At 45.6% G+C, this 17,970-nt stretch overlaps 1 protein-coding gene across 1 annotated transcript in view; it reads left to right on the top strand.

Annotated features, from left to right (window-relative positions):
• MYBBP1A (MYB binding protein 1a) overlaps positions 1-17,970 on the top strand; it is a 418,097-nt gene that overhangs the window by 279,876 nt on the left and 120,251 nt on the right. The window contains exon 22 of the mRNA XM_085649771.1: positions 4,167-4,298. Coding sequence (XP_085505897.1) covers positions 4,167-4,298 — 132 coding nt within the window. The remainder of the gene's footprint in view (positions 1-4,166; positions 4,299-17,970) is intronic.

Genomic DNA, 17,970 nt, shown 5'->3' with positions numbered 1-17,970 from the left:
TAAGTATGTTTTACAAACTCACAATTTTCTATCTTCGTCTGCTGTTCATGTGCCCTTCTCTAGTAATGGATGCTTCAAACTGTAGATTCTTCACGTTGTGAATATCCCCAGGCATCAGACTGGATCCGGGAAACTTTAAACGCAGTGCTTCTGCAAGCCAGGAGAGGGTGTAGTGAAACTCTGCATCAACTCCATTCTGCTCTAGAAGTGAAGAGCAGAGATGCTTAGAAGCATCACACATGCGTGCTGACATCAGTTCCTTCCTTTACACACCTTCAGAGGTGGATTTGGAGCTCCACTTCTATACTCTGGGAAGAGATTATATTGATCCTTAAAACCACAAAGTTTAAATCTTGTAGTGACTGTCACAAACAGACGTCTGTGGCTGATCCCTATGAGGAGTACCTTTGATGCTTGGGTTCATGAACAACTCCATAATTTCCAATGACTTTGCTCAGATGACTCAAAAATTAATCTGAGAACACGAAGACAAGCTGTACGTGGCAAAGCACCACCAAACTCCACCCAGGTTCTACTCCAGGTCAAAGTCAGGAGTGTTGATACACACCCGAAGTTGTTTCTGTGGCATACCATCATCCCGGCCAAAATCTTTGGGTAAATCCAGTCTAAGTGAACTCAGCCCCTTCCCGCCACTCATTCTCTAGAGGGTGTTGTTGTGCCTCACGGTGTTGCTCCGTTTCCCCAGAGATGCTGATTCCATCCTTCGTGCTAATGTCACCCTAGTTCCCAGGTCCGCTGGCGACACTGCAGCAGATTGAAGCCTTTTGAGAGGCCATGCTGCACATCCTTGGCACCCTTCTGGCTCCATCTGACGTGCCTTTAGGCCTCAAGGATCCACAGAGGCCTCCACTCTGATTACTGCCAGCAGAACCATCCTCTGTGCTGTCTCTGCCCTTGACACATTGAAGTCTGTGTCAGGCTCTCAAACTTGGGCACCTGAGGGCGAGTTGCAACCCATCGTAGTCTCCAAGTCTGAGCAGACACAGTCTCGACCCTGCCCAAGCCCACATCGAGATCTTGAGATTTTGATGTGATGCTGCTGCCGTCCACTAACAGAGTGATCCCTAACAGCTTCCTGACTATCCCTCCTGACAGGAACCTCATACATATCAAAACCTTTGGTAAACAGATGATTTCCTGGTCCAACCGTGCTTTGAGGTTAATCACGTCCAGTTGCCTCCTTGGACGCTACAGTGACACACTATGGGACATGCTCGGTGAGATCATGCCGTTATTCCCAGAGGACCTATGAGCTTCTTTGGCCCAAACTATTTAAGATGGCCAGGATGCAGCTAAGTTTGTCATCCTCTCTGGCCTAATAGCCAGGCACTATATGGGAAGGGCTGTAGGAATGAGCGTAGTGCACGGACGCTACACATGGATGAGATCAACAAGTTTCTTTAGGGGCATCCAGTTGTCATTGATCGACTTACCCTTCGACGGCTCACGTCTAGTTAGTGAGGCCTATTGATTTCAGGTGGTAATCCCCTAACAGATCCCACCTTTAAGGGGATTTGCTAGGGGCTTAGTGTATCAACAGCAAAAGGCCCTCCTGTTCGCACAACAGGCCACCCACCCCTTTCAGGGTCCGTGCTGCAAACTTAACAGACAACAGCCAGGCAATGAGGGGTAGTGTATGTCCCAATCCCCCACCTCTCCAGCCACAGCATCTTTAATGTGGCCTTAGTTGGCACACTGCCAACTGATAGTAGGCCAGATCTGTCTCTTTTTCCAAGGGGGGCTAAGCATTACATCCAACAAACGGTTCCTTCAAATTGTCCAACGGCTACGCCCTGCCATTTCTTTTTCAAACCATTGCACCTGCCACCTACTTCAGAGGAGCTTTATCTGTTTTACATCAGGAGGTGAAGGCTCCTTTGGTCAAAGGAGCCATTAAAAGGATACCAGCCTTGAAAGTGGGGACTGCATGTTACTGCTGTTACTTACTTGTGCTGAAGGACAGGGGCGTTCGTCCTATTCTGGATTTTCGCCCTGTCAATGCCTTCCACCGCAAGAACAAATTCAAAATGCTTGTGTTGACCCAGGTTCTTTCTGCCCTGGATTCCAGAGATTGTATGGTGGCGTTGGACCTGCAGGATGTTGTTTTTTCCACATCCCTGTCCTTCAGGATCGCAAGCACTACCTGCAGCTCAAGGTGGGCCACAAGCAGTTTGTTTGCTGTGCTCCCTTTTGGCTCACCAGTGCCTCTTAGGTGTTCACAATAGAGATTGCGGTAGTTGCTGCAAATCTTCACCGGTTAGGGCCATAAGTCTTATGCTACCTCGATGACCATCTGTTTAAGGGGGGCTCACCTCAGTTAATCACAGACCTGCTCCAGACAATGGCGAACCTCCTGACATGCTTGGGGTTCTCCCTCAGGCTGCCGAAATCACACCTGACTCCTGCACAGAGGCTCCCCTTCATCGTAGCCATCTTGGATACTTTGTGCTTTCCTACTTTTCCACCAGACTAACGCGTTCAGGACGTGCTGGTTATAATCTAGATGCTTCAGCCTCAATCCTGGGTTTCGGTGAGGATAGCGCTGAGGCTTCTTTGCATGTATGCCGACTATGCCTGATGTCCTATGCGGGTTTCACTTCTGAAGTCTTCAGTGAGCCCAGCACAATGGGAACCTGCCTGATTCCATCCAGGTTTTGGAGGAGACTGCAAAAGATCTACAGTGGTGGATGCTAGACCACAATTGAACTAGCTGCAGACCCCTCTCCTACTCCAACCAGATGGCGGTGACTGACACATTGCTACTGTGTTGGAGAGGCCATCTGGGAGAGTAGGAGATCAGAGGACTCAAGTCTACAACGAAGACCTGCTTCCACATCAGTTTGGTGGAGTTGTGGGTGATTCGCTTGGTGTTGAAGGCCTTCCTTCCCATCATCAAGGGAGAAGTTAGTTCAGGTTCTTACAGACAACACCAATGTCATGTGGTACTGCAACAAGCAGTGCGTGGTAGCATCCTGGGTCCTATGCCAACAGGCCCTGTGCCTTTGGAACTAGCTGAATTGTCTGGTCATTTCTCCTGTTGCACACCACCTAGCAGGATCTTTAATCGCCAGAGCAGACTAACTCTGTTGCCAACGCCTAGTGGATAACTAATGGCAGTTTCACTCGGAGGTGGCACAGGGCGTCTTCCAGCATCAGGGAGAACTCTGGCTCAATTTTCTAGCCAATGGCCAGAAAGCACAATGTCAACACTTTTGCAAGCTGGAATTCCCAAGAAGGCTCACTCTTGGAGATGCATCCTGCCTGAAGTGGCACTCTGGACTCTGATCAGTCATCCCATTGGATCTGGATTGGGCCTGCAGAGTCTGGTGTCTTGAAAATCTGAGCATCTATCCTCTGATCAGGCTGCTGCTTTGGGTGGATCGTCTGTCACAGCAGCAGGTCTGGGTCTTGCACTGGGCCTGCGCAACCTGCACCTCGATGTGTGGAGATTGACCGGCAGCAGTTAATATCTTTTGATAGCAGTGGCCCTCACACACCTAGATGGGTCTCCTGCTACATCATAGGGCAGCTCCGCGTTGGGCCAGCACTGCAATGCCCAGCGGGTCTCTCGTGTTCTCTTTCCCCACACACTCCCCACCACAAACCCACTTCCCAAGTTTTTTTTATTTTCTCCCCAAAAACTAGCTCAGCACGGTTTTTTAAAGTGCATTAGGACTACATGAAAAAGTGCATCATCACAATATTTTATTTACTAATCCATCACTGATTTGTAAATAAAAAGGAAAAACTGAAAAAGGTAAAATTGAAATAAATGTTATTGTCATGAGCGAGTCCTTGTGACAATGACATTTATTTCAAGAAGAAAGGCACTTAAGGTCTTCAGAGTCTATGTATGTCAAATCTGGATGTGTGTACCAGATGTTGGTGAAAGAGGGGATTCATAGCATGGTTTCTGAGAATTAATTTTCAGGAATATTAGAAACCACAAACTATTTGAAGCATGGAACAAACAGATTCATAATAATCTTATTCTTCTTTTATATGCATTTTCATTTTACTCACCAGAGGACTTAAAACCTTCCAGTGTTTTTGTGCCATTTCTCCTAAATGGGTATCATTTAGTTGTATTTCCTTTGATTTGTCTGCAACTTTCTCAACCAGCTACTTCTATTATTTTCATACAGGTTTCCTGCGTTGGCAACCTCGACCTATCTCGTGTGACTGCTGTGTACCACGACGCATTGACAGGGTTCATGTCCAAGAGAAAAAGTGCCCTCACTGGAGCCATGTTTATCGATCTCTTTAACCGTTTTCCGGTAAGTGTTGAATGTAATCGAACAGCCTTTTCTAGAGATGTGATTGCTTTACCTCTGAGACAAATTCTGCACAAATATTCTTTCAAGTGTATGGTTTTGGCCTTCGGATTACTATTTTTGTTACCCGTCCCATTATTTACTATAGTGTGTTCCTTCCTGTAGACTAAAGGTCACACTAATGTGACTTGTTGCCATATTGTTTAGTTAGAATAGCAAGATAAATCAAAAACAATACTTTTTATCCCAGTCGCTAGACACATTGCCACAGTGACTATGGTGAATGAGAAACCCCAGAACCTTGTGGAAGGGCAACACCACCAGACTGCTGAGCTGAGCGTGCCATGTGATCATATGAATGGCAGAAATGTATTTACAAATGCAGATACAATTGCATAACCAAACAAGCAATGTATGATAGACTGAACTAACAATGCAGGTCCATGCTTTGTTTTGATTCCCAACCATGTGACCTTGCAATCTGCCCTTTTCTCTTCTACTATCGCTATTTGCTTATGGAGTCTCCATTTCACCAGTACAGAGGTTAATTGAATAGTGACTGAGCATGCACACCCTTGTAATAAGGGAAATTGACAGCTTGTACCAGTGCTGTGTTTAAATGAAGAGTGCATAAGCAATTCTTGCTGAACATGCACATCCTGGAGAGAAGAGAAATGACCGGTTCCGTAATCAAACATAGGGTGTTATTGCGACTTTGGCGGTTAAGAAGCGGGCTGCCACCACCTGCCAGAATAGGAGTTTAATCCTGGCCTGGCGGGCGGTGCCTTTCTGAGGCTCATAACAGCCTTAGAAAGGCATCGCAGTGGGAGCGCCAAAGCATGCTTCTGCACCGCATGGACTGTGAAGTCCATGCCAGGAACAGGGGGTGCATACAGACTGGGGGGCACACCATGTGATGCCCCTCCATGCACCCCATGGCCCAGAGGAGCAGGAGAACCTGTAGGGACTCCTTCGTTACTTCACCGCCACACTTTTCATGGCAGGCTTACCGCCATGAAAACAGTGACGGTGAAGAAACTCTTAATATGCTTGGCAGTACCGCAGCACCACCACCAGCATATTGCGGCCTCAGACCGCTCCCGGACTGCCGCGGGATCACGGATTCCTGGCGGTTAGAGCTGGCTTGTGGTGGTCCAACAGCCCAAGTTGTAATAGGGCTGGTGGACTGGCGGTCCACGGACCGCCACCGTGGTCGTAATAAGGCCCATTGCATCTCTTCTGACACTGACTTGTTTGGACTGTATTCTTGCCTGGTTGCTCTGAGGCATTGACTTGTGCTAATATAACAAGTAGCAAAGCATGAGGGGGAGGAATGGTGAATCTTAGAGTTTGCTTAGGCCCTGTCATTAATGTTTCAGTTCTGCCGCACATGAGCAAGCTCTATTGTGGTATCAGATGTGTCCTGTGCTTCATTGGCCTATCTACTTTCAATTTAGCTTGATCCACCCTGACATCCTTATTTTGTGGATCTTGAGCCATCTTCCCTCCATTTGTACTTCTGTTGATCATCTGCAAACATAAATCAGCATTTTCCTGGGCCTACTCTGCACCTGTAATTTATTTAATTTCACTACTTGCTTTAATGATTACACATTGTTCTCCATTGCCATTTTGTTACAGATTTTTCACACATTTCTATTGTTCTTCTCCTCCCTTTGTGTCGCTGCCCCACTCATCACTTAGTTTTGTAATGGAGTATTTACGTAGCCCATGTATTGTCTTCATTATGAGTGATTTTGCTCTTCACAACGATTGTAATTGAAATTGAGCTGTAAATCCAATACTATTGTTTAAAGTAGGCCGTGTTTAATATTGGAATTTGATGGTTACTGTAAAAAGTATTGCATCAAACACTATTTAAAAAAAAAAGAATATTCACTTTTGACATGCTGGTGCATCCAAGTCCCTGCTGGGGCTGGCAAGGGCAGATAGCTATTATTTTTATTTGTTAACAGTCATCCTCTCTGTGGGTTATTTAAAAACAAAGTTGAATCTTGGATAGAAGTGGCAGGGTAAGCTAGCACTTTATTTTGGAGGACTGCGTTCCTACCACTTCCCGATGTGACCTTGTGGCATACTCCATGCTGCCTCATGGGTATGCATCCAACATCATGTCTGTTGCATGTCAGGAGTGCCTCAAGGTGATTGCCCATACTTTCTACTGCTATTTGAAGGGTTGCTGTGGCTTGCGAAGGCACTGTGAACAGGCAAGAGGGCTCCTAATCTCTCTTCTGGGTTTATCCACCTGTCTGTACACAGCTAGGTCCCCTCTTGCCTTAGTCATAGCATGGAAGCACGGAAAGTGGACACTGGAAAGGTTGAGACTATCCTGAAAATCCTAGAGTGAAATAGGCAGAGTGCTGTGCCCTGCTTCCATAAGGCATCTCAAGTTTGTCCTCCGATCTTTGCTGGCATATACAAGTGAGGCCTTGTGGTGAGCAGCCACACAGAAGCAATCTACGTCGGTGGCCAAGGTTGTCAGTTAACACCCTGACCAGGGCCTTCTCCTCAAACCCTGATGACCCTGTGTCTCCACAAGCCAGGTCTTTCTGGAAAATGGGAGATTTGCAAATGCAGTGTCTAGATATCCTTCCAACTCTTTACAACCTCTGGGTCTGCAGGCTATTGCATTGATTAGGAATAGGGAGCAGGAAATGCCTACCTGTTCTTGTGCACTCCTGGGCACACGTTTGGGAACACAGCATCCAGGAGACAGGAAATAGATTGACATTGGACTAGAGAGCTTTGCAGTCACACTACACATTTCCATCCCTACTGCAGCACCATTGCGTATATAAGAGGAAATAATCTGGGGAATTAAGCTGCCAAAAATCCTACAGCCAGCTTTGAATATTTTTTACTTTTTCAAAAATCTGCAACATAACCTACTATCTTAGTAGGAATGGACACTATATTGATGCCCATACTTATGCTACAAAGTCAGAATGGTTTCAATATAGGCCTGTCCAGTACCAACTGTAGGATAGGTGGTTGTCTTACTTATGAGAGTACCTTATAAAATGTGAACCACACCACCACTTGTCAGTGAAAAAGTCCAACACTCGTCTGACTTAATATTTGCTAGAGCTGGCTGGAAGTCACAAGCCTCCGCCCAAATATCTGTCCGTGCTCCTAGTCCAAAACTAGAAGTCAACATTCAAGGGCACAGGAAACACAACTATAACAATATACAACCACTTACAAAGCTGAATATACACGACTACAGGTATGAACACACAAACTCAAAGTTTAGGTTACTGGGTCTCAAGACCATATCCCCCATCTTAGCACTTTGTTGTGGGCCAATTCATCACCACGTTTTTGAACCCCACCTCAGCCATTGGAAATGACAAACATTGCATGTAAAATAACCCGAACTCTTCCAACATAAACCTACAAGCTCTTAGATTTCATTTTGTGGAGCGTTCCCTTTCCCCAGTGAGAAATAGGTTGGAATGCGTGTAAGGGTGGACTAAGCCTAGGGCAACAATTCCTTGCCCCTAGCTCTTTCTCCAACTGCTTCGCTATCTGCTGTTCAGTGGGGAAAGCAAATTCCTCGGTCAGTTTTCAAAGTGGCAGGTTGCAGAGACCCACTGCCCCCGCACTCCACTACTAGGTATCTCGGAAGTGTTTGTAAACCGGGATCCTGCGTTTGTCTGCTGGAAACATGAAGGTCTATGCTTTGTGCAAACTGACAATTGTATTTTTAACAAGTAACTGAGAACAATTTGCTGGCAGTTGGATACTGTGCATTAACATTGAACTGACATTTACCAGTGATTATAGTAGGGCAAAGTGGTCAGGCACTAAATATCAAAGAGCCTGAGAGGAGGGATTCTGTACAAGTCATGTGTCGGATGCTTTTGTCCGCACTTGCCACCCGCTGCTACTAAGCCACTCGTAGACTGGAAAATAGTCCCTCATGCTTTTCAGTGGAGGCGCAGGGACGCATGTAAAAAGCCAATAAATGGTGACCCCAAAATACTGATGTGGACTGATCTAAAATATGATTCACATTGCCCTAAGCCAGTTGACATCGGTCCCAAGGTAAACATGACTGGCTAGCTGACTGGCTGACCCACAGTCAATCCTGGCAACTAAGCAACATAGTATGCTAGATATGAATAGTGCAAGTGACGCACGTCAGACCAGAAAAGTAATGGAAAACATGCCACTAGCCAGAATATAGTCTGCTTACTTTATTTCATATTTACTGTGATGCATCTCATCTTTGAGCTTTTAAGTGAGCATGTTTATGATTGGCTTGCTTGTGTCTGGCCTTCGGTAGTTTCTTTATATCTACCACTTAGGTTCATTAGCTAGCTAGTATGCTGGAAACTTTCAATTTAGCTTTCAGGAAATCGACATCACTTTCACTGAAAACCAGGCAAACTGTTAAAAAAAGCCTTTTGCATGCTTGGCTTTCTGATATACATGGGAGGGTTATGCAATTTATCTTTGATAATTGATTGTTTGCACTGTAAACAAGTTCAGAGTGTACAAACGGTTTCTGAAATGCACTGTTGATGAATTGATATTTTAGTTTTCTGAATGTTGCAAATTGAGGGATAGGAAACTCCGATCCATTCTCTTTTACATGAAATGTGCATTCCTCAAGAGGCATTAATATATATGTCATGGCTTCTCTTTCCAATGTGTTAAATAAAGGTTTACATACTTTTCCCCGTTGTTGCCGGAATAGAATTGTCCAATTGAGGAACTTTTTGTATTGTTAATCTTCAGCCATTCTGGAAAGTGGATAACTATTCAGTTGTGGATTGCTCGCCATTGGAATAAGGGTTGTTTGCTCCCTGATTCTGGAGCCTGTCAGTCTCGCTTGTGTATGTACATAAAGAGGGGACCCCCTGCAACAAGTAAATGTTCCTGCGACAGGGAAAGAGACTAATAATAATGTAAATTCTCAGGCAAATATATTCTTTGCTATCAATACGCTAAATTTCATAACACATAGAGCTCATGACCACGAACAATGTAGAAAGTTATCAAAAATGTTGTTCTTAATATTAGAATCCGCAATATATATTATATGTACATAAAATAGACAAAAAACTTTAAAATAATCCTATCATTTCATTCATACCACTCATAACCCATACTGATCCACAATTCGCTCATGATTTAAACATACAAAAGGACTGTAAAACAATTATATTCTGATTCTTTTTCCTATTCTGTCTATTTAGTACATGGTTCCTTCTTGACAAGAGTATGATTTTATGAAAATATATAATATTTTGTCAATACAATTTCATAATTCATCATAAAGAATATATTTTATCATAAGACATAATGAAAAACTAGTTCAGTAATCCAATGATATGGATACATTCGGTGGTTATAGTATAAGGGTTACACAAATACTCTCTACACGTGTTTCGGTACTGAGGCCTTCCTCGAAGTGTCATATTGCTTTAATGTGGATGCATAGCTATAAATATTGGGTAGTCAAAACACCCCATCCAGTGATGATGTACACATTATTGATCCTCGAAATACATTATTGCTATATACTGGTCACATATCAATTGTGATCAACTTCTAACAGAGGGTTTATAGATCAGTTGTATTATGTCTCACCACAGTTCACATGTGGAAATACAGAAATCTCTGGGAGTTTTCATAAGTTCATTATATAGCTATACCCTCTTGGGTTCTCTGGTACGTGTCGGCCGCTGAAGATTTTTTATTTATCTTGGTTCACCCCGGTTCTACGGATTACAAGGAGTTTGAAAAACCTTGCTTGAGCATGCACCCTAGGGCCACCATAGAAGTGGGTATCTAATCTTCCAAACACGGTTTTTCCAGAAGAAGAATTGCTACAAGTCTGCTCTCCTCACTGGATACAGTTCCATTCTCCCCAAAGTGCAGCTAAATAATTATTAACCAGTCTGAAATTGCTAATTGTCTCAAGAAGTAAAAGAGATAGTGGATTCTTCTAAAAAGTAGTGTTCGAGGCATATGAGCTGCAGATTACACACTTTTGCATAGATCGCCATCTGGTGTTTAGCCCGGATGTTTGCAGTTTGTTTTTCCTCTTGGAAAGTCTTTGGAAGTCACGAGGTCGGTGACTCCTCCTTTGGATCGTATTGCGCATGGGCTTCGGCTCCATCCTCAGATTGTTTTTTCCGCCATCGGGCTCGGATGTGATCTTCGCGCTCCGGTTCCGAACAGCTTCCAGTTCGACGATCGACGCGCAATCCTCACCCAAATCGCTGTATTGTTTCGATCACGATCTCTTCAATCAACGCGCTTTCTCATCGACACAAACCTTCCGTTCCAGTCGTCGACGGCGGCCTTCGGGCCTACCCAGGCTCGGTCCCGGCTCATGGAAAGAACTCCATTTAAAAAGTGCCCTCAATGTGGGTCCAAATTTCCCCACACTGATCTTTATGAGGTATGCAACCTTTGCCTCTCCCCGGAACACGAGGCTCGAGACTGTCCGGCCTGTAAGTCTTTCCGATCCAAAAAGACTATTCGGGACCAAAGAGCCAGAAGGAACATGGCACACTCCTCGACATCCATTCCAGTCGACATCTTCGGAGACGACATCGACGATCCGGAACAGCATCCTATCGAAGAAGACCTCGTCGGCGCTTCAGAGGACGACGAGTCAGATGTAGAGGACATCACCCCGCTGCAGAGGGTCATGAGTACCAATCTACCCCCTCCCACACCCGCGCCGACACCCAAAAAGGCTTCGGTCACGCCTTCGCCTCCGGGCCTAGGCAAGACCAGAGACACTGCTTCACACACCCCACCTTCGGGCCCGGTGAAGAAGCCAAGTAAGCCTTCCGGCGGCTCGGGCTCGAGCCAGCCTGCCAGCGGTGCCGAGAAACACACTTCGGCACCGAAAAAAAAGACGGCCTCCACCTCAACACCGAGCTCCACACCGAAGCCCTCGGGGTCGAAACCCAGCTCTTCGGCACTGACGCCATGTTCGGTGCTGACCAAACCACACAAGGCCACCGACACTTCCAAGCCGAAGCACATCTCGGCGCCGACCAAGAGACCGGAGGGTCCCAAGCTGGGTTCTAAACATCAAACCGGCACGGAAAAACCTAAAAAATCATTGGCCCGACGCCTTCGACGCCGACGGACCAAATTACCTCACCAGAGTTATTTACACCGGATCCCTTGCAAAAAACTCTTACCAAGGATCCAAAAACTGGACATTTGACGCTCTCTACTAAGAAGAGACATTTGGAGAAGCCTGCTCCGCCTCCACCTCCAAAGAGGAAGGACTCTGCTACCTCTCCATTCAGAATACCTTCCCCTCCTCCACCTCCACCTCCTCCTCCTTCCCCACCTCCACCCTCTCCACCCCCTCCACCCCCACCTCATCGTTCTCCTACTCCATCTCCAGACGTTGATGATCATGGGGACCCATATTATAATACAGGGGATGTGCCACAAGACCCCACCCCTACAGGATCTCCAGATCCATGGGACGATTACCATATACCCCAACGTCCCACAAGACGATATTTACCCCTCTAGACCATCTCCACCTGAAGATTCACTAGGGTTTAACCATCTTCTGCAAAGAGCAGCACATTATCATGGGGTGGACATGCATAATGACCCTGTGGAGGAAGATTTCCTCCTAGACACATTCGATACCACACAGAGGTCCACCTCCATACTGCCCATGCTCAAAGGGGTGGTAAAGCATGCAGCAGAAGTTTTTAAAGACTCAGTGAGAGCCAGGGTCCTTAACCCACGTATCGAAAAAAAAGTACAAACCTGCTCCCTCAGATCCCTCTTACATCAGAGGACCAGCGCCACTAGATTCCTTAGTGGTCTCTACGGCACGTAAAAGGGCAAACTCACAAGCGTCCGGTGATGCACCACCACCTGACAAGGAATCAAAATTGCTAGATGCTTCAGGCAAATGCACAGCATCCCAGGCTGCCAACATATGGCGTATAGCAAACACTCAGGCACTGCTGGCCAGATATGACAGGGCTCATTATGACAAATTAGCAAGCATAATGCAACATCTCCCTGAAAAATATAAAAGTAAAGCCAACAAGTTGATTCAAGAGGGTAAAACAATCACAAACACCTCTATACGTTGTGCCCTAGACGCAGCAGACAGAGCCTCCAGGGCCATTAACACCAGGGTCCTTCTCCGTTGTCATGCTTGGTTAAGAGTATCTGGATTTAAACCAGAAGTACAAGCCTCTATCCTTAACCATCCCTTTGACCAGGAACATCTATTCGGGCCAAAGGTGGATGAGGCCTTAGAAAAGATGAAAAAGGACACGGATACAGCAAAATCCATGGGGGCCTTACAGTCTCACCCGCCCAGACGCTCCTTTCGCCGCTCATCCTTTCGGAGTGCATCCAGAAGCTACTCCTCAGACACAGCGTCCACATCGTACAAGTCCCCTACTCAGACCACCTTTACAAAAGGTTACCAAAGAGGCGGCTACAGGGGTAACAACAACAAGGGCAGAGGCAAAACAAACAACGTCCGTTCTGCCACACCTACTACCCAATGACTTCCTCCCGCTCCTCCCAGAACATTCCACTCCAGTCGGGGGCAGACTCACAAATTTCCTTCATGTCTGGGAGACCATCACCTCAGACAAATGGGTGACCCAAATAATTCAGTCAGGATACTGCCTGGAATTAACATCTACCCCCCCCAAACATTCCACCCAGGCAATGCCCAATGTCGCAAGAACATTGCTAATGCAGGAGGTAATCTCCCTCCTACAAAAACAGGCAATAGAACACGTTCCTGTCAATCAACAAAATTTGGGGGTTTACTCCCTATATTTTCTAATACCAAAAAGGAACGAGACTCTACGACCTATTCTAGATCTCCGGCCCCTAAACACATACATACACTCAGACCATTTTCACATGGTAACGCTTCAGAAGGTACTTCCGCTCCTCTCCCAGAACGACTTTCTCACCACACTGGACTTGACAGACGCATACTTCCACATACCAGTACACCATGCTCACAGAAAGTACCTCAGATTTGTAGTGGATGGACAACACTACCAATTCAAAGTGCTCCCGTTCGGAGTCGCAACAGCACCACGGGTATTCACCAAGTGCCTAGCAGTGGTGGCGGCACACCTCAGAAGACAGCACATTCATGTCTTCCCATACTTGGATGATTGGCTGATAAAAGCCACTTCATACAACCAATGTGTACACCACACCGCCACCACAATCCAACTGGTTCACCAACTAGGCTTCACGGTGAACCACCAAAAGTCCCAGCTAACACCATCCCACATAAAACAATACCTTGGTGCCAACATAGACACCTCAAAAGCAATAGCCTACCCCAATCCGGCCAGGATTACAAGCATTCAGGCTTTACGACAAAAATTCGTACTCCAGCACGAGTGTTTATGCAACTGATAGGGATGATGGCCTCTTGCATTTTCATAGTGCCTCACGCAAGACTCCAGATGCGTCCACTCCAAGAGTGCTTAGCGCGCCAATGGAACCAGGCCCAGTGGCAACTGACAGATCTGGTGTTGGTAGACAGTCGCACCCATCGCTCTCTGCAGTGGTGGAACACCACAAACCTTTCCAAAGGTCGACCGTTCCTGGACCCGGTTCCCCAAATAATACTAACAACGGACGCATCACTCTCCGGCTGGGGAGCTCATCTATTACACCTCACAGTGCAGGGCACATGGACGCCGCAGCAAAAGTTACTCCATATCAACCATCTGGATTTGCTAGCTATCTTTCTAGCCCTGAAATCCTTTCAACCACGGATTTCAGGCAAGGCAGTCCTCATTCGCACAGACAACATGACGGCCATGTATTATATTCAAATACAAGGCGGCACACACTCTCCACATCTCTCTCAACTAGCACAGAGCATATGGAGATGGGCAATTCCCCACAAAATCTTTCTCCTAGCGCAACATGTCCCAGGAGTCCAAAACACCGTGGCAGATCTGCTCAGCAGACACACAACAGATCCACGAGTGGGAACTTCACCCACAGGTTCTTCATCCGTTCTTTAAAATGTGGGAGCATCCACAGATAAACCTCTTCGTCACCCACGAAAACACAAAATGCCCAAGCTTCGCCGCCAGATCCATTGTCCAAAGGCAATGCGATATGGATGAACTGGTCATGCAAATTTGCGTACGTTTTTCCGCCTCCCACTCATTCCATTAGTGGTGCAAAAGCTACAACAGCACTCCCTCACACTGATCCTAGTAGCTCCAACGTGGGCCAGACAACCGTGGTACACCACGCTGCTGGAACTCTCGGTAGTACCACACCAAAAGCTACACCTCTCACCATGCCTCCTAACCCAGAACCATGGAGATATCAGGCACCCGGACCCAGCGCAGCTCAACCTTGCGATCTGGCTCCTGAAATCCTAGAATTTGGGTACCTAAACCTTCCCCCTGACTGTATGAACGTCGTTAAAGAAGCTAGACGCTCTACCACTAGAGCCTGCTACGCTGCCAAGTGGAAAAGATTTGTTGTTTATTGCCATAACAACACAATCAATCCTCTAGATGTTTATACAACACATCATATGCTACTTACTCCACCTACAAAGGTGTAATCTAGCCTATACCTCCATTCGGCTAAACCTCGTAGCAATTGCAGCATACTTACAAAACAGGCAGCACCTATCACTTTTCAGGGTAGCTGCCATTAAAGCCTTCATGGAAGGCCTCAAAAGAATAATTCCCCCCAGAGTACCACCCTCACCTGTGTGGAACTTCAATATTGTGCTCACAAGGCTGATGGGGCCTCCCTTCGAACCTTTGCATAAATGCGAACTGCAATTCCTCATATGGAAAACAGCTTTTCTTGTAGCCATCACTTCCCTTAGAAGGGTCAGTGAGATACAAGCACTTACCATACAAGAACCTTTTCTTCAAATGCACCAGAACAAGGTTGTTCTCTGTACCAACCCAAAATTCCTACCTAAAGTCATTTCCCCTTTTCACTTAAACCAATCTGTAGAATTACCAGTATTTTTCTCGCAACCTCAGACCGTTGCAGAAAGGGCTCTGCACACGCTAGATGTCAAAAGAGCCTTACTTTACTATATCCAAAGAACACAACCTTTCAGAAAGACCAAACAACTGTTTCTCTTTCTCTCCACCACACAAGGGCAACCCCATCTCAAAATCAGGGATAGCTAGGTGGATTGTAAAATGCATCCAGATTTGCTACCACAAAGCAAAATGAACGCTTTCCGTTCCCCCTAAAGCCCATTCTACACGGAAGATAGGGGCTTCCATGGCTTTTCTAGGGAACATCCCACCAGATGATATCTGCAAAGCAGCTACATGGTCAACACCGCACACTTTCACTAAACACTATTGTGTAGATGTGCAAACCAAGCAACAAGCTAGTGTGGGCCAGGCTGTACTAAAAACACGATTTCAAACCACTGCAACAGATACCGGTGGTCGCCGTGAAGGTTGGGAACTGCTATATAGTCTATGCAAAAGTGTGTAATCTGCAGCTCATATGCCTCGAACGGAATATGCTACTTACCAGTATGCATCTGTTCTTGGCATGTAGAGCTGCAGATCTACACACTCCCACCCGCCTCCCCGGCTACCTTTATCTGTTCCAGTCTATCTTATTTAGATACAACACACATGGGTTTCTTCACTGTTGTTACTACGCTCCATCTTTCCCTGCTGGCGAAAAACAATCTGAGGATGGAGCCGAAGCCCATGCGCAATACGATCCAAAGGAGGAGTCACCGACCTCGTGACTTCCAAAGATTTTCCAAGAGGAAAAACAAACTGCAAACATCCGGACCCAACACCAGATGGCGATCTATGCAAAAGTGTGTAGATCTGCAGCTCTACATGCCAAGAACCGATGCATACTGGTAAGTAGCATATTCCTTTTCCCTTCTTTAGGTTCTGAGTGGGGTCTAGAATGGGAGAAGCATTTTGTACCTAAATGTTCTCCGTCTTCTGATGAAGCAGAGCCCATATTTATAAAACTTAAGTTTTTTCCTTCCCTTTAGCAGTTGGACTCAATTCGAGTAGTTCAAGGAATCCATTTTCAAATTATTTTGAGACCGAGAAACTCTGAGCTCAGGTCTCTGGCTGGGATGGTACTGCCTAACTTCATCGGCTTAGTGCTGTCTTTTAGTGAGTCTCCTGCACCATCTCTTCTTCTGCCTTTTCTTGTTGCTCAGACTCCAAAGTCAGTGGCAGCGCCACCTTTGACCCTTTGTGTGACTCCCGATGCTTTCTCTAGTGTGCAAGATACAGTTAGTGAGTATTTAGAGTGTAAGCCCCTTAAGAGGTATGTCAAGATAATTTCCAAGACTGTTTTCTGGGGGTTCACCTCTATTTTTTTTCCCCAAAAAAATATTTTATTGGGTTTTCAACATAGTACAGAATTCTGTTCCATAAATATAGATATATATAGATATAGATATAGATATAGATATATAATCTCGAGTTTCCATTTAATTCATAACCCCTTTCCTTCTATCCCTCCCTATCCCCATTTCCACATTTCTTACCTCCTGACCGATTGGCAACTTTTAAGTTTTACTGAAGGCATGTTTAAGGAGCAAAATATCATCCGTTCATTTTGCCTGTGGTACAGCTGTTGCCCCATTTTAGTTGTCCCTCTCTTCTCCTCTGTCTGTGTGATTAACCCTGTAACAACTACATCATCCTGAGTCTACTAGTGTGAACTGTCACTTTCTCACTTGAGTTAAGTGGGCTATCGGATGTCCCCACCTTTTTCAAAAGAGTTTTCCTTCTTGCTTTAAACTCTGTCAGGTTTTTGTATTCTGTTGTCTGTCATTTTTTATAGAACCATTGCATTATTGGTTGAAGTTCAGGTTTCTTGGTGTTTTTGCTGGCCCTGTCAGTTGCGCGATCATCGCTCAATGGACAATGTGGATGTGGCTGCCATGATCTCATTGTCTTTTCATGTAACTAAAATATCAGGCCAGGTATTCTGGGATTGGCATTTCTAGTATTTATTTCATTTGACTGACAATTGTTTTTCAATAGAGCACAGGCTTCTGGCATGCCCATTAAATATGTAGCATTGTCCCTATCTCTGTATAACATCTCAAACATCATTTCATCGCTCTAGATCAACCCAATTTTCGCTGGGGTCATTTACCAGTACAGGAAGACATAGCATGCAGTTTTGCAGAATGATATGGCCATGTGATATTTAGGGACATCTCGCCATATTCCCTCACATTCCTTATATGGGATGTCTTTGTAGTGGTCCTTTCCAGCTAGATTGTTATCTCTATTTGGCGGAGCTCTGCACCCCAAAATTAAACCTACTTGTTCCCAAGCAAGCCCCAACAAATTTCTCTAGCGGCCTTAAATATCTTGTGCCAACTGCTTTATTTTGGGGAGCAAGGGATAAAGAGCCCAGTGTCAGAGTTGTAATTTGTTGTAATCTGTTTCTTTATGGCCAAATTATGTTATGCATTGTTCAGAGGTCTTAATTTGTTGTCATTTGAACAAGTCCAAAAGGATCTACATTCACCCTCTTTCCATCTCTTACATGTTTCCCTTTGTAGGCCCAGGGTGTACTGTGTATTATTAAGAACAGCTGTTCAGGAAGGAAATCATTGTTGGATCCCAAACCCAGCCAGCTAGTCCCATAGTTCTTACACTGT

The sequence above is a fragment of the Triturus cristatus genome, chromosome 3_2 (genome assembly GCF_964204655.1).
Source record: "Triturus cristatus chromosome 3_2, aTriCri1.1, whole genome shotgun sequence".
Taxonomy (NCBI): domain Eukaryota; kingdom Metazoa; phylum Chordata; class Amphibia; order Caudata; family Salamandridae; genus Triturus; species Triturus cristatus.
Note: the sequence above shows the minus strand (reverse complement) of the source record. Positions and strands in the feature narration are given on the sequence as shown.